This window comes from Bactrocera oleae, chromosome 4 (genome assembly GCF_042242935.1).
Source record: "Bactrocera oleae isolate idBacOlea1 chromosome 4, idBacOlea1, whole genome shotgun sequence".
NCBI classification, from domain to species: Eukaryota; Metazoa; Arthropoda; class Insecta; order Diptera; family Tephritidae; genus Bactrocera; species Bactrocera oleae.
The window spans coordinates 12,656,385-12,681,645 of record NC_091538.1 but is presented as its reverse complement, the minus strand read 5'-3'; the positions used below and the strand labels follow the sequence as shown (position 1 = coordinate 12,681,645).

General features: G+C 29.8%; 1 protein-coding gene across 8 annotated transcripts in view; it reads left to right on the top strand.

Annotated features, from left to right (window-relative positions):
• Positions 1 to 23,597, top strand: part of bbc (choline/ethanolaminephosphotransferase 1 bbc) — a 29,462-nt gene extending 5,865 nt beyond the window's left edge. For 3 of the 8 annotated variants that reach the window (XM_036375188.2, XM_036375186.2, XM_036375185.2), the window contains exons 3-9: positions 8,499 to 8,739; positions 8,814 to 8,972; positions 14,173 to 14,304; positions 16,721 to 16,852; positions 21,369 to 21,527; positions 21,607 to 21,771; positions 22,597 to 23,597. In XM_036375188.2, the coding sequence (XP_036231081.1) occupies positions 8,499 to 8,739; positions 8,814 to 8,972; positions 14,173 to 14,304; positions 16,721 to 16,852; positions 21,369 to 21,527; positions 21,607 to 21,771; positions 22,597 to 22,827 (1,219 nt within the window). In that variant the 3' untranslated portion in view covers positions 22,828 to 23,597. Of the gene's footprint in view, positions 1 to 8,498; positions 8,740 to 8,813; positions 8,973 to 10,455; positions 10,585 to 14,172; positions 14,305 to 16,720; positions 16,853 to 21,368; positions 21,528 to 21,606; positions 21,772 to 22,596 lie in introns of all 8 variants that reach the window. The other 5 variants (XM_070107787.1, XM_070107789.1, XM_070107790.1 and 2 more) reach the window with 5 other exon arrangements.
• The last annotated feature ends 1,664 nt before the right edge of the window (positions 23,598 to 25,261 follow it).

The following is a 25,261-nucleotide window of genomic DNA, read 5'->3' as shown; positions in this document are numbered from 1 at the left end:
CAATCTTTCAAATTTGGCTTCTTGATCTACAGAAAAGCAAATTCATATTACATACGTATCTAAATTTAACACCACAAATCCTTCAATATATATTTTTCAAAGCTTTGATTTTTCATAGTTGCGTTTTTAGCGCTATCCCTATCACCATAACTTCTTTTACTTAATACTAATGCGCATGATTAGAATATTGTCACTAAAAGCTCCTTTTATGCGCTCATGGCTTTGAAATCTGAACGCCTTATATTGTATACTTTCCATATTTCAGTATAGATCGCGTATTCTGAGTGCAGCAGTTGGTCAATTTACTCAATTAGTAAAACAAAAAAAAAAAAAACAAAGACATAAAAATGCATGCGAACGCAATTCCGGCTTTAATCTGAAATTTTGATATAATTTTGTTGTTTTGTTTGTATATATGCGCAGAAGTCTATTGTATTGTATTATATGATGACATATTATGACTTGCTAATCTACATACATACAGATAAATATTATATATAGTTTTTAATGTATTTTTGTTGAAATCGGCAATCGGGATACAAAGGCAATTTCTTACGTAATATACAGGTTGGTTGAAAAGTTTCTGCGCATGAAATGAAAAAATACTGCTTTTGGTACGAAATATATTTTTTTATTCAATTTAATCTTCCTTAACTTCAAAAGACTTATTTCAATGATCCTCAAAATATTCTATGCCATCCCTATAATGACTTTCCGGTAGCTCTGCAAAATACCCATCTACGGCTGTAATAGCTTCTTCATTCGACGAAAAACGCTTTCCACGAAGGAATTGTTTCAGGTTTCTGAAGAGGTAGTAGTCGCTGGAAGCCAAATCTGATGAATACGGTAGATGCTCAAGCAATTCGTACTTTAATTCGTTGAATTTTGTCATTATTTCAACACCTTTATGAGCAGGTGAATTATTTTGATGAAAAATGATTTGTTTGTGCTGCAAACCAGGTCTTTTCTCACGAATTTTTTCATCCAGCTGATCCAAAAGACTGCGATAATATTCAGAGTTGATTGTTTTACCTTACTGCAGATAATCAATCAACAAAATTACTTTTGCATCCCGAAAACCTGATGCCTTAACCTTCTTTGCTGATTGCCTGCTTTCACCTGCTTTGGAGCTGAACAACCAGCTTTAGTCCACTATAAACGTTGTTGTTTCAATTTAGGATCATGTTGGTTGATCCAAGTCTCATCCATAAATATAAAACGACGCAAGAAATCGGTTTAATCTGCTTAACACGCTTCAAATTTTGCTGAGAAATTAGTTTTCGATTCTGTTTTTGTTGAATTGTTAACGTGTGCGGCACTAACTTTCCAAACAGCCATTTCATGTAATTCTACAAGTAAAATATGAAGTACTCTTTCGTCTGAGATGCCTATGGCATTAGCAATTTCACGCTTAGTCAAAATAGGATCTTCACTAACAATATGAACTTGCTCAATGATGAGTGAATCGTTTTCAAGCCTTGTACGACCACGTTTAAATTCACCGGCTCAAAATTTAACGATGTGTTTTAAAGGTGAGGACTTCTTATACACTTCTAACAATTGTTAGTAACTTTACTTTGCGTTTAAACCTTTCAAAACAAAGAATCTAATCACTGCGCGATATTAAATTTTTTACAAAGATTAATTGACAGAATGATTTGTAACTTTGCATGTGTTCTCACGACAGATGTTTCAACTTGAGAAAAAAAATTTTAAGCTTCTTGGTGAGACCTACCAACTTTTCAACCAACCTGTATGGACTACTCGCTACTACGACGCAGTGTACTTTTTATACAACAAATTTGCATCTGATGATTTGTTGATTACTTACTAAATCTTCAAGTATTCAAATGATGACGTTAACCGAATTTGAACTATTGTATCAAAAACTAAACTTGTGTTCGGCACTGCTTTTCCGAAAATTATTTAATTATTTTGCTGACTTTAAGCTATCAGCTATATCGATAATAAATATATGTACTCTTTTGTATGAAATTAGTAAAATGTGATTAGTTTCACTTATTATTAGTTTGACGTAACTGTATGTAGTATAAACATACATACCGCATAGCAGTAGTATACAAGTATATAAATCTCTTGTCAGCATTGTTTACATTTTTTTGATGTCATTTGTGAAGCACACATCGGCTGATTCCTCAACGTCATTAAGCGTTGAAGGGTGTCTTGATAAGCTATAGTCACAAACATACATAGTGGGTTGAAGTATATACATATGTGAATATGTATATAATTGATTAGTCAACAATTAATCCGTTTATTCTATGGTATATACAGCTGCGTTCTTGAAAATAGTAGTGCTAGTGGGTTCTAACTAGAAAACAAAAACATCAAGGTAAAAATACAAACCATGAAAACAAAAAACATTTAAAAATAATTTTTAACTATTTCTACTATATAAACATGGTTTTTTTTGCTATATATATAAGTTTTTTTTACTTACAAGATTCATTGATAAAACATTTAAATTGGTTCACGAAAATAGTAGTGCCTATTTGGTTGAAGGAAAAGCAGAAAGAAAATTCAGTTAACAGTTAAAATTTCTTGTAGTAAATGGTTTTTTTTTTTTTACTATTATTTGATTGAAACTTGAAACTTTCGTTTGGATTCAGTTCCAGTGCCTGTAATGGCCAGTGCTTTACTGTTCCCACGACTATCGGCTCTAAGTAACCGGAACGGACTCGGATTTTTATACGGGCAAGAACTGTCAACTTGGCAAAATTACTTCAGGAATGTTTTCTGCCACTACAACCATAACATCAATTTTTTCTGATGCAAACCACTCCTTAGCTAGAGCTAGTTTGCTCGCCATTGATCAAAGATATATATAGGACCGACAACATGATACGAAAAGCCAGCCCATACCTTAATGCTCAGAGCACTTTGTTTAAAAATTTTAGTAGTGTACTTGATTTGTTAGTGGACAGGCCTACTTTCTAGACCCTATGTCTAATAACAAAAATTACTTTGCTTTCATCATTGTTTCTTCGTTAAAAGAGGTCCGTTCCGTGGACTCCTTATCTTTAAATGTTTTCAAATAGTCTCCTACGATTTGTAAGAGTTGTAACCGACAAGCTTAAATAATTTTTTAAAAATTTTTGTAAAAGAGCACAGCCTAAGCATTCATAATTGTTTTTTTTTTTTTACATACAGTTCTGTCGTCTAATAATTTTTTACATTTACGCACACGTTTCTACGCTTTATCATTTTTTTTATAGCATTGCATATCATTATGGAGCTGTATCCCACCATTGCTTCGATTCACTTCATGTTTCCTTAGCTTCACTATAAATTCGCGCTTCTCGATGTGCAATGCTCTTTCATAATTTGCAGTGTCTATGCTACCAAAATAATCACACTTGTTGATTTGGCAGGTCAAGTTTGAAAAAGATCTTTAATTATAAGAAACTCTTGTACTACTATTTTCATGAACACAACTGTACATATACCCAAACATATGTTGTATGATTTTTGTAATTCCAATTTTCACACTTTTCAGACATTTTTGCATGAAACTTTGAGCGTGTTAAAAACTATTAAGACAATTGTTAAAAATTGTCCCTGTGTAGAATACAAATTCCATGTAAAGGCAAACCACACGCCTAGTCTGTACATATCACTGCTTTATAGTTGCGCATTACATTTCTATTACAATCGTTTAAGTGTCTAAATCGTTATTATGTAGCGTGCAAAATATTTTTCATTGCTATTCAACTTAATCCGCTGCACTTTGCACTTCTGCACACATCGCGTTTACTAGTACATACAAATTAGTAACATTTAGCGCTGTGCGATTTCTCGCCCTCCCCTTTCAACATCACATGCAATTGTTTTGCTTAGCAACTTATGACGTATTCGCATTGCCTTTTCTACCGGCTTTTTCACAGCACACACAACACTCACTGCATATTTGTTAGTAGTTATATACGTACATATGTATATATGTAAGCATATTGCTATATGCCGGCTTCTTGTTTGTTATTAATTTTTTTTCATATTTTATCTGCTGCGCTCATTTCATTCTACTTCGCTTGCGGTTCTATGAGAATTTGCTGGTAGTGTTGGTGTTTGTTTTTGGTTCGAATTGACAGTTAATTGTCATCGCTGCTGACAGCGCAGCCGCTGACGTTGCCGTTAACGTTGTCAATGGTGTTGGCGTTGGCTTTAGCTTTTGCAAGCAAAGCAGTCAATCGTTGGAATAAACTAGCACTAAATTGTACTACACAATGCAACTGTTTCGCAACAAGTTGTTGAATTTGAATTGTTATGCTTTTATTGTTCACGTATGGCAATATGTGCATACATATATACTTCATCGTATGTACTTACAGGTTGGTTGAAAAGTTGGTTGCTTCAGCAAGAAATAGCACTACCAGCTCCAACGTTTTTTTTCTCAAGTTGGTACATCAATCGTGAGAACGCATGTATAGTTACAAGTCTTTCTGTCAATTAATTATTTGTTTACAAGCCATTTGAAGTTAACGTGTCGGAGCATTTTTTAATATGGAAAAAAATTTAATAAAGGTTTAAAACCAAAGTAAAGTTATTAACAATTGTTAGAATGATAAGTGAGATTAAACGTGGTCGTACAAGGCTTGAAGACGATTCACGCGAAGCACGACCAAAAACCGCAACCACACCAGAAATCATTGAGCAAGTCCATAATATTTTTAGTGAAGATCCAAGTTTAACTAAGCGTGTAATTGCTAGTTAAAGAAAGTTAGTGCCGCACACGTTAACAATTCAACAAAAACTGGATCGAAAGCAAAATTTTCAGCATAATTTGTAGCGTTTTAAGCAGAATAAAACCGATTTCTTGCGTCGTTTTATAGCTATGGTTGAGACTTGGATCTACCAACATGATCCTAAATTGAAACAAGAACGTTTATAGTAAACTGAAGCTGGTTGTTCAACTCCAAAGCAGGTGAAGTCACAACGATCAGCAAAAAAGGTTATGGCATCAGTTTTTCGGGATGCAAAATGAATTTTGTTGATTGATTATCTGCAGTAAGGTAAAACAATCAGTTCTAAATACTATTGCAGACTTTTGGATCAGCTGGATGAAAAAATTCGTGAGAAAAGACCTGGTTTGCAGCACAAACAAATCATTTTTCATCAAGACAATGCACCTGCTCCCAAAGGTGTTTTAACAAAGACAAAATTCAACGAGTTAAAATACGAATTGCTTGAGCATCTACCGTATTCACCAGATTTGACTCCCAGCGACTACCACCTCTTCAGAAGCCTGAAACAATTCTTTCGTGGAAAACGTTTTTCGTAGAATGAAGAACCTATTACAACCGTAGACGGGTATTTTGCAGAGCTTCCGGGAAGTTATTATAGGGATGGCATAAAATTTTAGGAGGATCATTGAAATAAGTGTATTGAAGTTAAGGAGGATTATATTGAATAAAAAAATATATATCTGGTATCGAAAACCGTTTTTCTCCATTTTGAGCGCAGAAACTTTTCAACTAACCTGTATGTACATGTACATACATAGAGACATACATATATTGAATATTAACCCATCCTCTTCCATCCCTGAGAGGATTGACACTCAATGGAGTGGAAGTGGCTAGGGTTGAGGAAATAAAATATCTAGGGCTGGTACTCACTTTTTGGGGATAGTTTATCGATGGCACTCTTTCCCAGAGACGACATTATCAAGAAAATATACTTTGGAAAAAAGCTAAAAGTTTCACTGCGCTAGAAAAGTGAGTAGGAGGACTACATCATGGGGGGAATCAAATCAACAATGGTACAAAAGTGCTTAAAAATATTTAAAAGCTTTGCCACGAAAAAAAATTTTTATTAGCATGGATCCTTTGGAATACAACATCAATGATTTGCCGATCTTCTGGCAGAAGAGCAGCGGCAACTAGGCCAATAGGACCGAAACCGTTTTTCTCTGTGAACCCCCATACATTACGAGAGGAGCTATGAAAAGAGAAAAGAGCCTGTAGAAATCGCCACCGGCAACAAATGCCCGGTCTTCATCAGGCGAGACTGTTTCTGGGAGAGTTCAAGAAACTAATCGGTGTCCCCAGTAAAAAATTAAGGCAGCTAGTGGTGTTTTATACAAATCACTGCAGGCAAAGGTATTGTCTGCTCAGATTGGGTTCCAACTCCATTGATCTGTGTCGGTTGTGCGACCATACGGCAAAGACACTAGAACACATAGTCCGTGATTGCCTCACAACCGCAAGAAAGGGGGATCAGGCTATCGGGCGAATGTAACAGAACATATCACAACCATTAACCCAGGAGCTTTACTAAGCCTCTTCGATTCAACTGGGTTAAATGATGTGTTGGGATAGCAGGAGAGGGCACAATAGACCATTGGTCGCAGTGAATTTCCCCAATTTAAATCTACCTATATATGGTTACAACGCTCAAATAATATTACGTATTTGAAATTAAGATCAAAATGCTGAGATTTATATGAACCAAAAATCGTAACAATCAAATGCAGTCGTTTGTGCTTCATCCTTATGTAGGCATAAATACTCCACCCTTTTTACTTGATTTTAGTTCGTTAACTAAAAATATTACCGTCTTGATTTTGTTTATAAACAAAGTAGGCTCTACCCTGTACACTTTTCATTCATCTCTAGGTGTTCTTTATTTATCTGCTTATTTGCTTTTCAAGATCAAGGCTACATTCCTGCCAGTCCTTGGTCGTGTAAAAATTAGGGTCCATTCTGATTACGTTGGCAAGTCTGTATTGGGAAAATCATGTTCATACAGTTCCATTTCAATTTTTTTGAGCTTTACCAATATTCAGAAAACAGGGAACGTGGCAGATGTGGCTTGTCTGTCGCATCCTGGACTTGTTTGCTCACTCATTAGTATTTTTCCATATTCATTCTGTCAAAAATATTTTTTTTTGTCAATTATTTTTAGATTTTCGGTAACAGCATAAATCAATACATTATTTCCATTTAGTATGTGTACATTGTAATCATATATGCTTATGTATGTACAACATATACTGATAACAGGTATGTACACCTGAGTAAAATAGGCTCGTGTGTATTTTGATAATAACATAGACGAGTTGGTTGACTGCGTGTTGTCTACTCGAAGGGTCATGCATACAGCGTAGGGGATGTTTTTCTAATAATAGTTGCTCCTACCAGTCAATGCCAAACCATTAAATGTTAAAGTAGGCCAATAAATTATAAATGCTTATAAACGTATGAAGTTAAAAATAATTATATACTTTTTAAATATGTATAAGTTTATTATTATTTTTTTTTCAAGGAAGCCTATTTTAGTAATTTTATTTCTAATAGAACTCTAAAAAGTTATTGAAATTATCAACATGTTAGTTCGCAACTTTTTTAGCGTTTAGGGTTCAACAGCATTCCGAGCATTTGGCCAATACTGCTGAGACCATCCGGTCGGTTCGATTTTGCATAACCTATATTATAGCAAGGGATTCTAGATAGTCTCTTGGGATTATACTGTTTATTATTATCGATAATTCTACTGCAGAAAATATTTGAAATATGTTCTTCCCATAAAAGACTAAATAAGGTATTTTTCTACTTTTAAATGACACATAATGATAATATGATTATTATTATAGTAAATTCAAAGAATATATTAAAAAACATGCCATATAACGATGAACTGATTTATATTTATTGCGAATTCTACTGCAAAAACATATTCGGAGTGAATTCGGAGTAGGTTTTGTTATGGAAAAATATATTATTAAGACTTAAGGCAAAGTTTAGAACCAAAAAAATATTTCTTTTAGAATTAATTTGATTATTTTTTTAGTGAATTCTACTACAAAAACTATTCGGAGTGAGTTCGGACAATTTTTTTGTGAAAGCATAATTAAAAAAGACAAAGTTTAAGTTCCGGATAATGACAATTTGATAATTTTTTTGGAGAATTCTACTACAAAAACTATTCAGAGTGAATTCGGAATATTTCTATTAGAAAGTTGTTTTCCCCATTAATTGTCAGGTGGCGATAATCTGATTATTATTATGGTAAATTCGACTGCAAAAAATATTCGGAGTGAATTCGTGTGTTGATCAATCAAAAAATATATGTGTGTATGTATATGTTTTTTTTAATATAATTTTTTTTTGCTTTTTGCCTACATATGATATGAGGCTTAGACTCAGGCTGCTTGGTGTAAAAATTCTTTGTTTAACATCAATTCAACAAATATTTACCTGCAAATTTTTTTTTTTTTTGGTTTTTTTTGTAAACTACGTAGGTTATTTGAGACAGTGTAGAGGATATAAAACACCCATGTACTCGTATAACTATATATAGTAACAATAGTTAAGACATTTTTATGGGCATTATTTGTTTCGTTCTCAAATTGACACCAATATAAACATAATTACACGCTCTAATCTGGGAAAACCGTTTAAACCTAGTCTAATAGTAAATATAAATAAACGTGTATTCTAATTGAATTTTTTTTTTTTCTTTTCTCTCGTACATAACAGCTACAGTCCCGATGGCAAGTCGACACCACCCGCCTGGGCTAGCCTGCTGTGCGCCTTCGGACTTTTTGTTTATCAAAGTTTGGATTCGATCGACGGCAAGCAGGCGCGACGCACAAATACCCAATCACCATTGGGTGAACTCTTCGATCATGGTTGTGATTCCATATCGACCGTTTTCGTTGCGCTCTCGGCGTGTATATCCTGTCAATTGGGACAATATCCAAATTGGTTGTTCTTTCAGGTGTGTAACACAAATAAATTATTAACGATTAATATTGTAATAGTAAATATATTTTTGATAATCTAACATTGCAGTGTTTCTGTGCCATTGGCTTGTTCTATTGCGCTCACTGGCAGACGTACGTTTCAGGCACTCTGCGTTTCGGCAAAATCGATGTGACGGAAGCGCAATTTACCATTATGGCTATACATATTATATCGGCGGTATTCGGTTCGGATGTGTGGCAAGCGCGGGTATGATTTTTGTTGATTTTAAAATTATTTAAAAAATCGATATTTAGATACTTATATATGTATATGGTGTGTGCGGTTGAAATGTGTTAGCATTAAAAAAAAGAGACTTTTGTTAAAAAATCTATAATTCTAATTAAAAATGAGTAATTATATAATAGGTTAATATTTTTTTCACTCCTAGTTGAAAAATTTGTTTAAGGGCTATAATTTGTATTAAAAATAGGGGCTCAGACATTAGTTTCATATTTTTTCCAACGCCGATTTTTTAAACTTAATTTAACGTTTTGAAAGCTTTCGGAGTAAGTTAAAAAAAATTTTAAATAATTAATTTTCCTGTTGAAATATACGTACATATTTAGACCAATATGTCGAAATTGCAATTTTTCCCAAAAAAATAAAATTTCATCAAGTTAATTTTAGACTAATGCTTAGCAATCCATTTTGGTGATTCGGAGTTATTTTCGGAGTTGCAATTACTATGTAAAAAATCAGTTTTTCGTTCGAAAAAACTGTTTGTAGTCAATATGTCAAATGTATATTAGCGTTGAAAATTTTTTCGGAGTATATAAAATTATATTTTCGGAGTTAAAAATGTTTTTCTTTCTTACCTTCACAATTGTTTATCTATCCCTCAAATATTTTTTATATATTTAAATGTTTATTTATCCCTCAAATATTTTTCTCGCTCATATATGTATGTATATATGTATATTTGGTTTTTATATTTTTAGGTTTTATAACAGCTTTTAAATCAAAAATAATTAAAAAAAATTTTTTTTTTGAAACGTGACAGTTATTTAGGTAATTGCTAAGAGGTCAGTTTTTTATATCTAAATATTCAAAATAGTTAAAAATCATTCCACAATTGACACATTTTAACCGCAGCACTTTGATTATATACATACATATTAATTAAAACCTCTGCATATATTTAGGAACTGCTATTTTAATACACAAATTGAAGTTTCTTTACAATTATACACATATTTTTTTACATTTCACTGGTACATTATTTAATTTAATTTTTCAGTGTATTTTATGTATTTATGTTATTGTGGTTTTTAACCCGTTTGGCCCAAAAAAATTTTACTAGCATAATATTAAGTAATCCAAAACAATCGTTACATTTTCTCATATGTTTTCACATCAAATAATTTACTTTCAATAAAAAAAAGTGTATATTAGCAGCTAAATTATTGTAAATTGACCACCGAATATACATACTTACATATCTAAACACATGCATAGGTGATGTGGCTAACATACAGACATACATACAGTTGTTTTAAAAAGTTTCAACAAAATTAACAAAACTACATAATTATTTGGCAAAAACTAGAAATATTATTTATGTAATTTTTTTTTATAATTATTTTTTTGTTGGAAAATGCCATAATTTTTGCAATAAAAAACAATACAAAATATAAAACTCTTACCTCAACGCTATCTTTATATACATTTATTATAAATATATACCCTTTAGATGTTTGGTAATTTTCAATTGTGGTCCACCTTATCGCTAATGACCTTAGTATGTGGTATTTGGTCATTATGGTTTATATTCTCAGTTATTTTGGCTGGCGGTGTTGGCAAGAATGGCTCCACAGTTGCAGTAAGTTTGTTTTAAAAAAAAACATTTTCTTCAACAAAATAAAAATTGAAAAAAAAAGTTTCATAAGAAAAATAGACAGGCGGCGTATTAAATTTAATTGGTGAAAGCGAATATGTAAAACTAAACGGCAACAACATTTTTCTACACAAAAATGCATATAATTTACAATTGAACGCTAATAATAATTTTAGTTACTCAAAAATTTTCAAATTATATTTTATAAACGCGCAAAATCATTGCAGCGTTGCCAAATTTCACCTTTGAGAAATCATATATGTACAATTTGAAATAATCTAGCATGAACGCTTTAAATTCCACTTTGTCTTTAAAAAGTTCCAATGTTTAGTTTGAAATCAATTTAATTATAAATTTTTAAATATGTTTGCGCCCGAAATGCATTCCTGAAATTTGTTCTTCTTTACGTTATGCAAGTTATGCAAGTTTAATTGCGGAGTGTAGAAAATAGTTATATCTTTTTGAAACTTTAGCAATAAATTACATTGCAAATTTCAATTCTCTTTGAAAAAATGTATCTAAATTTAATTTGTTTGAATAATACACATAAATTGTATTTAAAAACAATTTCTCAGACGCTTTGTTTTCTACTATAGTAGAAATACTGAATCTGTTATAATTTTCTGTGCAGTTCCAAGTAAATTACTGTCAATTTTATTAAAATTCAACTTTTGTCGTTGATATATATCATATATGATATATATTATAAAAAAATAGAAAATACGTTTCGAAAATGCCTTAAAACGGTAGATTCATATAAAAAAGTGCAACAAGTTCCCAAGAATACGCTGAAAAGAAAGCTTAAACCGGAAGTTTACAGAATTTTTAGCCTAAAGATCTAATATTTTAGATACGTGTTGTGGTTGTTGTAGCGGCAGATTTATATCAGAAATTTATTTATCGTTCCAAAACACTGTAAAATTCCACAAACTTCCAAGTCCAGAGTCACCAATTTTAAAGTAGTTATTTAACACATAGCAAAATATCAGTTCTATCGGCTAAAAATCCTTTAGGAATTTAGCTGTAGGAGCTGGCAGCTTTCATTACTTGTTAAAATTTACTTAAAACGGTGTATTGAACCTAAGTTTGGTATCACGCTTTAATTATTTGCGCAATACAACTTTATGATTCTAAAATAATATTATAGTACCCTCAAAATCGAACTTTACAAATTTTTTCCAGAAAAACAAAAAAAATGTTGTACCAAAACTCTTAAGCATTTTTCACTTAAAAATTTGGAAAAAACCCACTAATTCCTTTTGTGCAAACGATTTATTTCAATTTCTACTTTCCTTACTCTTTGAAATATTTATTTCCTGAATCTAGCTGTTAGCTTAAACATCTGTATTTAATTTCCCTTAAATTATTAAAAAGACTTAGCTGAGAGAATGCGATAATTTAGACAAACTTATGATGGCAACTCTAATTACATAAAACACTATTTATATATATATATAATAGTAAAGTATATAAACTATGTTCATATAAAACTTAAATAATTACTTTCATTGAGCATTAATTGTTATTGTATTACTTGGTTTATATATATGTACAAGGAAAACATACAATATTTGAAATCACTGAGCAGTTGAAGAAATCTTTCAAAAAAGTATATTGAAAACATTTAATTATTAGCAATAGCTAAACGTTCTTACTGCTCATGGATCTTATTTACTGCCTGTTTTAAATATATGTATAAAATATGTATGTATCTAAACTTAGTAATTTCCATAACTAACTGTTATTTAGTTTTTCCCACTCCTGTTTAATTTTTTATTTATTTTTATAAAAGTATATTTTCTTGATTTGGTTGTGGTACGCTTCATAACTGTTTTTATGTATTTGAGCACTTTTTTTTATTTTTTTATTAAATTTTTTTTTCTTTTTTATTACTTTTTGTTATTTTTTTAAATTTATTTTTTATATTTATTTTTTTGTTAATTATTTATTTATTTTTTTTTTTAATATTATTTTTATTTTTTTTATCTATTTTTCCATTAACTTTTATTTGTTAAGATTCTTTATAAAACTCATAGCTTTCGTTAATAAGGTTGTTAGTAACTGGGTTTTATAGTACTTAGTATGTGTGTTTATAGGTTTTGGTTTTAAAACAAACAAAACTAATAAATCATTTGTCTATATTTTTCACCAATTCATTTGAGTTAGCGATAAACATTTTTTTTAATTGAAAAAAAACCTAGTTTTTAGTGTTATTTTTACCGTTATTGCCAGTTTAAAAAAATTAAATAAATATAAGATTCCCAAAAAATGGTAAAATTTAATCATAAATATTGTTATTGTGGCAGCTGTTTTTGAACATAAATAAAAAAAGTGTTATTATACATAAATTTAATTGAAAAAATAAATAATAAAACTTCATTATTTTTTTAACTGTTAAAAGTCTAAAAAAATAAAATAAATTTAATATTATTTCCTGCTACTAAATTTTATATTAGTTTTTTCACCTCAAAAAAAAAAGTTAACCATGAATTGTTGTTGTTAAAGCAGCAGCTAATAATTTTTTTTTTAATGCTGTTTTATCTATTTTTTTAATGTTAATTTGTTTTTATACATATATTTTTTAAATTTTTTTATACACTGAACAGGGTATATTAAGTTTGGCACGAAGTTTGTAGCACCCGAATGTAGACGTTAGAGACCCTATACAATATATACATATACAAAAGACCAACATGACAAGTTGTCATGTGCGTCTGTTTTTCTGTCTGTCTGTAAATACGCGAACTAGTCATTTTGTTTTTGAGATATTGATTTGAAGTTTTGCTCATGTTCTTTTCTTCGCTAGAAGCGGTCCACTACAGCAAATAGCTGTCATACAAACTGGCCCATCAAAATCAAATTCTTTTTATTTGTTAAGGGTATTATACAATAGATTCGGTGTAGCTGAAGTTAACCGGTTCTCTTGTTTTTTTTTTAATTTTTAATTTTCTTTTTTATTTTATCTATAATTTTATTTTTCACCATTACTTTTTTTTGTTTTGTAGTATAAAGTATAAAGTTGTATACCAGGCTTCATTTTTAGTCTCCTGAAATACCAAATTAAAAGAGTTTTTGTAGGACTTCTTAAGAAAGCCTTAAAATGTATTTCATACATTTTTTTAGCTTAGTAGAACTCAAAACAGGCTTGTGTAGACACATTCAACGCCCATACACTCTAACCCCATTTTATTGTGTTTTCTTCGTTGTTATTATTATTGGTTTTTCTTTGGGCATTTTTATGCTACCATACCATGTCATTTGTTCGTCTATTTCATTTTATTTTATCAACACTTTTTTGTTATACTATTTTTTAATATTTACAGCTATCTTCGAGAACAAAAAAAAAAGTAGCCACTGTTGCAGCACCCTTTAACGTCGGCGCTGTGACGAACTCAGAACAAACGTTTTATATGAAACTCAAAATTATCAGACTTTCTTTTTCTCTTTTTTCCAATTTTCTTTTTCGGTGTATCAAAAACTAAAAATCAAAATATATTGCGAAACAAATAACAATCTCGAACATGAAACCAATGTACGTCCACATACACACAAACGCACGCACGCACACTTTAGATTCCACTCATTGGCGGTCGTTGGAATTATATCATTTTAATCGGCATTACGTTGGGTTATCTCGCGAATATGCTCAACTTTTCGAAAATGTTTGTTGAAGGCGGCAGTGGCAAAAATGGTTCCTCCGTTGCTGTAAGCATAAACAAAAAAAAATCCAAAAGTATAAAAAAAAACCAAAAAATTTACAAACCACCTAAATCACAAAACCTGCTAATCCTTGTCCCGTTCTTGTACCAAAAACACATACTTTTTTTTTACTAGTGGCTAATGCACTAAAAAGCGATTTTTTTTTGTTAATATTTCACACCTGATGGAAAATGCGCTAATTTTTAACACGTATTTAGACACCGTAAACAAGTGGTATATTTATGGTGATTTGTTGTTGTAAGTGCACCATTAATTTGATAATACCTAACGCCTTGTTCGTCACCACTAACCGATTAGTAATATGATAATATTTACATTTAGAATTATATAAAAATATAATTACATAAGCAGCTAGTGATGAATTTTGTTTAACTTAACATTAACGGAGTCTATCTGGCGTAATTCTCAGCCTTGAGTTGGTCATCAAAGGCATATTCACAATTTATTCTACTACTTGTTGCATATTATTGTTAGCTGCGATGGGATAGTCAACGCGTGATATGAAATTACTTGCATTAGAAATATATATAACTATGTAAATAATTATATATACATTCATAAAAATCGTGTTTGACGATCCCACTCATTTTACGCGCCTACAGACCCTTTATAGCACCACTTCTACACCTCTTTGAGTTATTTCTGCTATTTACCAGCAACATATCTCAAAAATCTTAAAGCTTTATTGCACAGAAAGGCATCGGGAAGCATTCTTGCATCGCGCATCGGAATTAAAAGCCATCAAAAAATATTAAATATTATATATCATTAGCTTTTCATTTAAAGAATCATAAAAACACATTTTCATACAAGCATAAGCTAGTTAAGTACAGTAGGCACTCGCTAAGAGCGCTTCAGTTTAATTAGCGTGGTGGAGTTTTTTGTAGACACAGTTTTTCTGCTAATTCAGCTAGTATGACGTTAATATAAACTGTTACTTTAAAGTTTTAGTTTTTTTTTTTGCTTGAAATAAAAAAAAAAATTAGCATGAGCCTTTAAGTACTCGCGGATTTTGTTGATTATAGAATAACTATGCATACATAACTATTTTTTATACCCCTGAACAGTTATATTAAGTTTGCCACGAAGTTTGTTTGTCCTACAAGGAAGCGATGGAGACCCTTTTAAGCATATACATAGTATATATTAATGATCAGCCGTGTCCGTCTGTATATACGCGAGCTAATCGCATAGTTTTGGAGATATCGATCTGAAATTTTGCACACTGAATGATAACAACAAAGTTCTGATATGGAAAACTTTTTTATTTCACGAGATATTTTTACGAAATTCGTTATAAATTATTTTCTACGGCAACGCTATAATCTCAAAAAAAATGATTTAGATCAGATGTCTTTAACATATAGCTGTCATACAAACTGAACGATGAAAACAAGTTCTTATATGGAAAAATGTTTTATATGACAGGATATCCTTATGAAATTCGGCATAAATGTTTGTTCAAGGCAACACTGCAATAAGAAAGAAAATGTTTAGATCGGACCATTATAGCATATATGTACATTGTTGCTATATAAACTGACCAATGAAAACCAGGATAAAGATCTTCATAAAAAAATAATTTTTCCTTATTAAATAACCTTAATTCGTCTTGAAAGTTGCTTATAACAAACAACATGGCTAGAAGGTATGAGCAAACGTTTTCCGTGGTATGCAAACCGTTAGCCGGGAAGGTTGTTATAGCTTCAGTGTAACGTTTTTCTTGTTTTTATGTACTTTTATGCATAAGCTGTTATATTTTGCATAAAAATGCTTTGCAGTGCTAATTAAAAAATTATTTTATTAAACTAAATCAAATTTATATTCGTAAATTAAGCAAAAATACATAGTATTTAAATATTTAGTTGTACATAGGTGCATATGAATTTAATATTTATTTAAATATTATTTAAACATCTTCTTAAATATAAATTTCACACAAGCTTGTAGCGTTCTTAAGATTTTTTTCAAAGTCTAGCTATTTGCCCTTATTAGTATTTTGTTGAAATTGTTGTTTTTTTTTCGTTCAATAATCGTTCTATGATAATAAGTTATGTATTTTATTTCTTATACACATTTACCACAAAGAAACTTCAAATTTCGTTATACAGTTCTACACCTTACGAGCATTAGCCTTTTATTCTAATTTCTCAACACTTTACCGTTATTTTTACCAGTCTTTATTATGGCATAAGAGAATTAAAAATATATATATTCCTTTTTTTTAATTAATAAAAAATGCCTTTTCCTTCAATTACCAACCAACCAACCATCCAAATCAACTCGTTTAAACATCAACACCACCAACCACCACCACAACCACCTATACTACTACTACTACTACTACCACCAACGCAACCAACAACCAATTTGTATCTTACCAAATCATCATTCGATACAGTTACCCTTGCTTGGCTACGAGGCGCGTGTTTTATCACTTTATCTTATATTCGGCATTTACATTTTATTTGTTTGTCGTTATGCGCGGGTGATTATGACGGAAGGATGCGGCAAAAATGGATCATCCGTTGCTGTAAGCGTAGTCACAAAAACTTTCAATTTGTAATAGTGATATGGAAAATTGATATTTTTAATTACGTAATTTAATTACTATCAGTGCTCGTGCCTATTACTTAAACACTACTCTGAGGTGGTATACATAGTTGCTTTGTTTTTGGTAAAAGAGAAATATGTCCCAACATCACTTTGTGTATATATTCTACATAGCGTGTTGTAAATACGCTTTCTATTATACACTCTTCTACTGTTGCTCGTGATTTTGTTAAAAAAAAATAGTTAGTTGTAGTTTTATTTATTTTGTAGTTTTTTTTGTGTGAGAACTATTTATGAATAATATTTTTAGCTATTAATTCTATTTCCCGTGTGTGTTCATTCCCCATTAAGAAAGAAATTATTTTAATTTTAATATGTTTTAATGAACATACAGAAAAATTAAAGAAAAAAATTTCGAAGTAATAATTTCGATAATAAATTTAGGAGTAAAAATACTTTTGTGCAGTTAAATTTTAATATTTCTGAAAAAATATGCAGAAAAATAAATAAATCCTAAATTAATTTTTTTCGGAGTAAAAGTACATACATTTAATTTTAATATTTTTGAATAAATATTCAGAAAACTAAATCAAATCTGAATTAACTTTTTTTTCGGAGTAAAAATTTTGAAAATAAAATTAGGGGTAAATATTTGAAATTATAATTTTTTTATTTTAATGTATGCATAACTGATTTCTAGTAAATTGGAAAAGCCTACATACATTTAAATTTTAATATTATAGTTTTGTATGAATATTCAGAGAGCTTAGTAAATTTTTCGGAGTAAAAATTTGAAAATAAATTTAGGAGTAAATGTATATACATTTAAATTTTATTATTATTGAATATATATTCAGAATACTAAATAAAGTTTGAATTCATTTTTTTTCGGAGTTAAAATTTTGAAAATAAATTTAGGGTTAATGGTTTGACATTATTATTTTTTTATTTTAATGTGCATAAAAGATTTCTAGTAAATTGGAAAAGCCTATATACATTTAAATTTTAATATTTTTGTATGAGTATTCACAAAACTTAGTAAATTTTTCGGTGTAAAAATTTGAAAATAAATTTAGAAGTAAATGTATATACATTTAAATTTTAATATTTTTGAATGAATATTCAGAAAACTAAATGAATTCTGTAGTAATTTTTTTCGGAGTAAATGTTTGGAAAATAAATGGAGTAAAAGTTTGAAATTGGTTGTGAAAATTCGGAATTCGCTCGAAAGATAAAGATTTTCAAAATCGGTAAGAAAAGTTAAGTCGTTTTCTTTATTTCGGAGTAAAGTTTTTAGAATTCGTTCGAAAGATAATTTTTCATGCAATTTTTTTTTTGAAATCGGTGTAAAAAAATATTAAATATGTTTCCTTTTTTCGGCGTAAAAAAATTCGAAAAATGGTTATTTTTTTATTTTTTTCAAAATCTGTAAATGGGTTTGTTTCTTGCCTTATTCGATTCGTTCGAAGGATATTTTTTTTCATAAAATTTTTTCAAAACCGGTAAAAAATTTTATTTGTTGTTTTTCCATTTTCAGAGTAAACAAAAGAAGAAGTTTTTTATTAGGGCTTCGTTTCAAAGTAGCGCTTAACTTTTTAAAAAATTTTACCGTTACCGTTTTCAGCAAATTTCTTAAATACTCGCATAAGCACAAATTACATAGGATCTCATCGAATCAGAAAACCAGTTTTCCAGAGTATTGAAAATTGTTTATATTATATTTAAAAATATTGCAGATTTTCTAAAAAATAATACGTAAACTCAATTTGCACGGAAGAGCATTTAAATACATAAAATAGAATTTAAAAAATCATTGTTGGAAATGTCTATATATTTTTTTGAGATTATGCTAGTTTTAAGTGCCAGTTTATTATTGCAAGATGTACGGAAAAAAATTTTAATATATAATATTATATATTTCTTGTTAGTATAAAGTCTCCTTTATACTTTTTCCAAAAAAAATTTTTTTTTCTAAATGGGGAAGTGCATTGATTACTGAATTTATTTAATTTAATTTTTCATCTGCATTTTTCAATTTTTTTTTTATTAGTTCATTCAGGTGTTGGCTGCTCTGACTTGTCATTTTATTTCTAGCTATATAACTTTAGTTGTGGTTTTTTAGTGTTTTCTAAAGTATATTCACCACACCTGCATCTATGTGGTGTACTCAAATAGTCATGCTCGTCTATCAATAGTCCATTTATTCCATAAACTTGTTTTAGTTTCGCATTGTTTGTTCCATTCGGAGATTGTCCAGTGTTGTTAACTTAGAAATTTTCGCATTTAAATACATATAGCTACTTTCTAAAGTTTGACATTTCATAATTTACGTATGTATGTATTAGTTCATTGAAAATTCGTTTACTAATTGTATGTCAGAGTTTCTTATCAATTTTCTTTAACACTGTCTAATATTTTTTTTATATGGAAAATAAATTTTATAAAAATAATTTTTGTTAAAAAATTATGCATGACTTTTACACATTATATATAAAAAATAAATTTACTATAAAAAATTTTAATACTTTTTAGATATGCATTATTAAATAATATGTTTATAAGTTTATTAAATAAAAAATAGAATGCTGCTTAGAACAACATTAAGCTCATTTAAATTATGTATAAAATGATGTTTTTAAAAATCTTCAAAAATTTTGTTTGACATTTTTAAAATATATTTTACAAAAGATTATTGTAGAAATGTACCTAGTATTTTCCAATTTTTCATACTTCAAAATTTCTTTAAAAAGTAAATAAAATTTTTAAGATTTTTTAAAAAAAATTTAATAGTTCAAAATTTCTTTGAAAAATTCTCTTTTATGTGTACCCAGTGCTTAAAAATTTTACTTTTACACTTCGAAACTTCAAACTTACTTTAAAAATTTTTAAAAAAATATAAGATTTATTTTTTCAAGTTTTTGTAATATTTCAAAACTCCAAAATTTATTTGAAAAATATTCTGTTATGTGTACCCAGTGCTTAAAATTTTATTTTTACACTTCGAAACTTCAAAATTTTCTTTAAAAAATTGTTAAGATTTAATTTTTTAAGTTTTTTAATACTTCAAAACTCCAAAATTTCTTTAAAAAAATCTAGTATCTGTACCCACTGCTTAAAAATTTTATTTTTACACTTCAAAATTTCTTTAATAAGTTAAAAAAATCCCTTAACTGTATCCATGACACAACCTGTCTATGTGATACTTCGGAGCATGCTTTATCCATAACACGGTACAATCTTTGGAGAAATTGTACAGATCGAACCATTATAGCATATAGCTGCCATGCAAACTGAACGGTCAAAATCACATCGTTGTATAGACAACTTTTTTATTTGACAAAATATTACGAAATTTGGCATAGAATATTCTTAAAATCAATCCTACAATCTCTGTAGAAAAAATTTTAGATCGGATCATTATAGCATATAGCTGCCATACAAACTGAACGATCTAAATCAAGCATTTGTATGGAAAATTTATTTGTGAAGGGCATTATAATTTTAACGTTTTTATTTTTGTTATATACTTAAAAAAAAAAACAAATTTAAATTTTTTATGAATATTTTTTAAAATTTTAGAATTGAATAAAAAATCTCTATTTATTAATATTTATCATCGAGATAGCAGCATTTGATTATTCTGGCTCCAGAAATCTTCATTTGCAAGTATTACCATTTCTCATATGAATCATGAGTTCAGCAACATTTTTTTTTAGTTAAGCACTTTTCATACAAATAAATCATTATATTTTTTTAGCAAGTATTTAGCATTTGTATATATATATTAGTGCATATTTATGTATTTTTAAGTGTATTAAACTCTTTCATCCATCTCTTGGTTGCACACTATCGCATTCCTCTGAAGTTTTTGCTCCAAATTCCGCAATCTTCCAAACCTATTTTTTGCATCACTTCCATATATTTTTGCTCCAACCCACCACACTTTTGTTAAATACAACGTTTATCTCATGTCTGCTCCTCACCACTCACCACGCTCCACAAAAACAATGTTTAAAGCAATTTTTTTTTAATGTTAAAAGTATAAAAAGTTGCAAAATTTCAAACTCGCAAATGTCTAATAGTTAAAGTTAATTTAAAAAAGTAGCTACAAAGTAAAAGTAATTAAAAAATAATAATACCTTGCTGTCTTAACTAAGCTAAAACAAAAATATAACAATATTAAAATTAATTGTAATGCGCTAAAAAAATAAAAATAAAAAAACGAAAGTATTGTCGTTTTAAGTAAATTATAAAATATTTTGTTAATTTTCTTTAACAAAAATTAAAATTCATTGAATTAGCATGCACATGTATATTTGTAAACATGCCGCTACTATTAGACACTACTTTCGTTTTTTCGCCTCTTCATGTCTCTTGTGATTGTGTCTTCTACAAATGCATAATATTTACAAATCCAGCTTTTCTTCTACAACTGTCTAATATGTCATTTGTTTTCTTCCAAATAACTCGTTGTCGCATCTCACTCGCGTTCCAAGGGTACCAGCGTGCTTTCGCCCAGCATACCGTTAACAATGGTCATACTACCCGCACTGATAATTGCTCAAAAATCGCCACAAAATATTTTCACCGAACATGCATCGTTGTATATCTTAGCTTTTGGCATGGTGGCCGCCAAGGTGACCAACAAGCTGGTGGTGAGTATAACAAAACACACACAAACTCATTTAAATTCATTTCATATATTTATTTTTATTTGTAATATATTTTATTTAGATTGCACATATGACAAAGGCTGAAATGGAGTACTTGGATTGGTCACAATTGGGTCCAGCTTTGCTCTTCTTCAATCAATACTTCAATTGTGTGGTGCCGGAAATTTGGCTGTTGTGGTTCTCACTCTTTTGGGGCACTCAGGATCTTATACGCTACTGCTCCAAAGTAATTCGAACAAAAAAAAAAAAACATTAAATATTATGATTATACACTGCACAGCTTATTACCATTGGAGACACTATTAAATATATATATATAAATTATCAGAGGGACGAGCTGAGTCGATTTATGCATATCCGTCTGTCTGAACATGCCTCAGTTTTTGAGATATCGATCTGAAATTTTGCAAATGTACTTTTCTTCCCAAGAACCTGCTCATTTGTCGGAACCGCCGATATCGGACCACTATAACATAGCCGCCATACAAACTGAACGATCAACATCATGTTCTTGTATGGAAAGCTTCTTTATTTGACAAGATATGCTTACAAAATTTGCAACAACTTATTATCCCAGGCAGTGCTACAAACTCCGTACATATTGTTCAGATCGGACAACTATAGCATATAGCTGCCATACAAACTGAACGAACCGAATTAAGTTCTTGTCTGGAAAACTTTTATTTGACAAGTTATCTTCACGTAATTTGGGATAGATTATTATCCACTTCAGCGCAATAATCTACGTACATATTGCTTATATCGGATAACTATATCATAAGCTGGCATACAAACTGCTCGATTTTTGTTTAAGTCCTTGTATGGAAAACTTTTTTTATTTTACAATATAACTAAGAAGTTTTGCATATTTCATTTTCCAAGGCAACGCTACAAATGCTCCGAACAACTATAGCATTTACTAGCTGCCATACAAACTGACCGATCAAAATCAAGATAAAGATCTTCATAAAATATTTTATGTAACCTTATTTCAAAAGTCAATGTTTTTTCTTGTTTTTGCCCACAATTTTTTCTCTCTTTTTTCACACAGGTGTGTTTGGAGATTTGCAATCATCTACATATTAATCTCTTCACAATCCCATATACTGGTAAAAACGCAACACAAACCGTCAGCCAAGGCACAAGTGCACCCACGACTAGCATGAGTATGAGTGCCACAGCGGCGGCTGGTGCGAGTGCGGCGTTAGCGCATGACAAGAACGGCGGCACACATCATCGAAAGACGACGCGGCAGGCTAGCAAAAAGCAGCAACCACACTAGAATTTTATTTTAAATTGTATAATTAATAGAAAATCAACAAGGATAACAGGAAAACACCCAACAATAATGTAAATCTCTATGAAATTGTTCCGTGTCAATATAAGTAAACATACAAACAAAGAGAAAACTTGAAACAAGGAAAATACAAATGTGGAGAAGACAAAATTATACTAGCGTAAAACAACCAGGCTGGTTAAACTGATGACTAGCGTAAATTAAAATACTGTAATAAAAAGAAATTGTTAAGCATAAGTAAAGCTATAAGTTTTTATGAAAATATTCAAATGCTGACATTGCTCTTTTATAATTTTTAAGTGTTTGTTAACTCATGGCAGCGCTATAGACTATGTACATACGTGTATTTGTAGAACTTGCTAAAAGCCAAAATATCGAGTTCAATAATAATTTATAAACAAATTGTTTTTTTTTTAACGTTGCGGAGGACATTAAAACAGCCAACCTAAAATAAGTACATACATGTATATGCAGCTTATTATTTTTAGTCGCTATTTATCGTTTTAATGCTCCCATTTAGGAAATTGATATTTATCAAAAAGCGCTGAAAATAATTAGGAAACATATTTGAATAAATAAGTCAAAAAAAAAAAAATCAGAAAAACACTAGTAACGAAGATATTTCTGCTTTACTCCTGTACCTATTTACATAAAATGTAATTGTCCCGCAAATTTTAACACGCTCGAAACGCATACAAAATTAAAATGAATTATTTTTCAGTTTCTTTGTCTAAATAAATTATTGCTACCTACTGTGTTGGAAAAAATACAAAAATAAAATTAATTATTTTCTAGTTCCTTCGTTTAAATAAATTATTGCTACCTACTGCATTCGTTGTCTGCATATATGTATACCATACGGCACGAAAGTAATATTTAATTTTCTTTTTTAACATTTGTGTGAGTATACTTCATTATAAGGAACAAACACTTTTTTTTTTGAATTTCTAGAAAATTCTTTTTTTAACCCTTTGAGTGGAAATCACGAGTGTCGCCCGCAAACATTTTATGTGCCAAATTCGACAGTGACGGGCAATGCCCGCCACATATTTAAATGCTTTAAAAGTAGTAGTGGTAAATTTATGAAACTTAAAAACAACTGTTATGCTATTTATACTTTATCTTGGCTCCCTTTTTTTATCTCAAATTCTTTCATTGTAGATAACGGTACTAGGCAATTTGTAAAATAAAACAATTGTAATTTTTCCTTTTTTCAGTTATTCTGTGGGCTTAGAGTATTCTAGTTTCAAAGGAAATTACTAAAAATGAAATAAGATCCATATATTTAAAATTAAAAAATTTTACTTTTATATTCTGATAAAATTAAATAGTCTCCACACCCATGTTTCTTTGAAATTTAATCGTAAGGCAAGGGGTTAAACTTGAAAGAAAGAATGGAAATAAAACTGACTTTCCAAATTAAACACGTCGGAGACTAAAAAAAAAAATATGTATACATATATATACATATATAAATGATCAACGTGACGAGCTAAGGCGATTTAGTTATGTCCGTCTGTATGTGCACCAGTCTCTCAGTTTTTGAGTTATCGAAATGAAATTTTGCACACGTCATTTTCTCTATAAGCCAACCACCGATATTGGAAAACTATAGCATATAGCTGTTAGAAAAACCGCTCGCTCGAAATCAAGCCGTTGTATAGACACCTTCACTGAAATTCGGCATGGATTAATTTCCAATGAAACGGTACAATTTCCAAACAAAATTTTCAGATCGGCCACTATAGCATATAGCTGCCATACAAACTGAACGATCAAAATCAACTACTTGTATGTATGTATTTTTTTTATTTGTCAAGGGTAATATAGAATTAGAATTAGATATTAGAAAAAATTTATTATTTTAAAAGTAATGACTTTTTGTGTTGGTCCAGTTCCAACCGAAGCTATTCATCTACAATCAATCGGACAAAAAAAATTTGTTTTTTTAATCAATTATCCAGTGCCTGATCGAAGCTGCATTTAAAAGTTATTTTTTTTTTCCAGATTTTCGGGAAAAAACCAGCAGTTAAATTTAAAAAATCGGAGTAAAATAAACAAACCTTCGATCAGGCAAAAACTTTTCATGCTTTAAAAAAGCTGCATAAATTTAATTCAAATCTTCCGAGCGGTAAAAAAAACGGCTTTAAAGTGACTTATTTTCTAAACTATTAAGTTGCATCCAAAAGTAAGAACAAGGTCGTTTTATAAATTTTCATAATGTTATTGCAAATCCATTTTCATTATGTAATTAAAAATACAGTTTTCTCTAAAAAATTTAAAAATAAAATAACTTTACTTTCGAAAACAAAAAAAAAATCTTGTACAGTTTGCATAAATTGACATTTAAACACTCTTTAAGGAAAATTAATACTTTTTATGTGCACCTTTGCACTCTATCATGGTTCGCAGTTGTTTA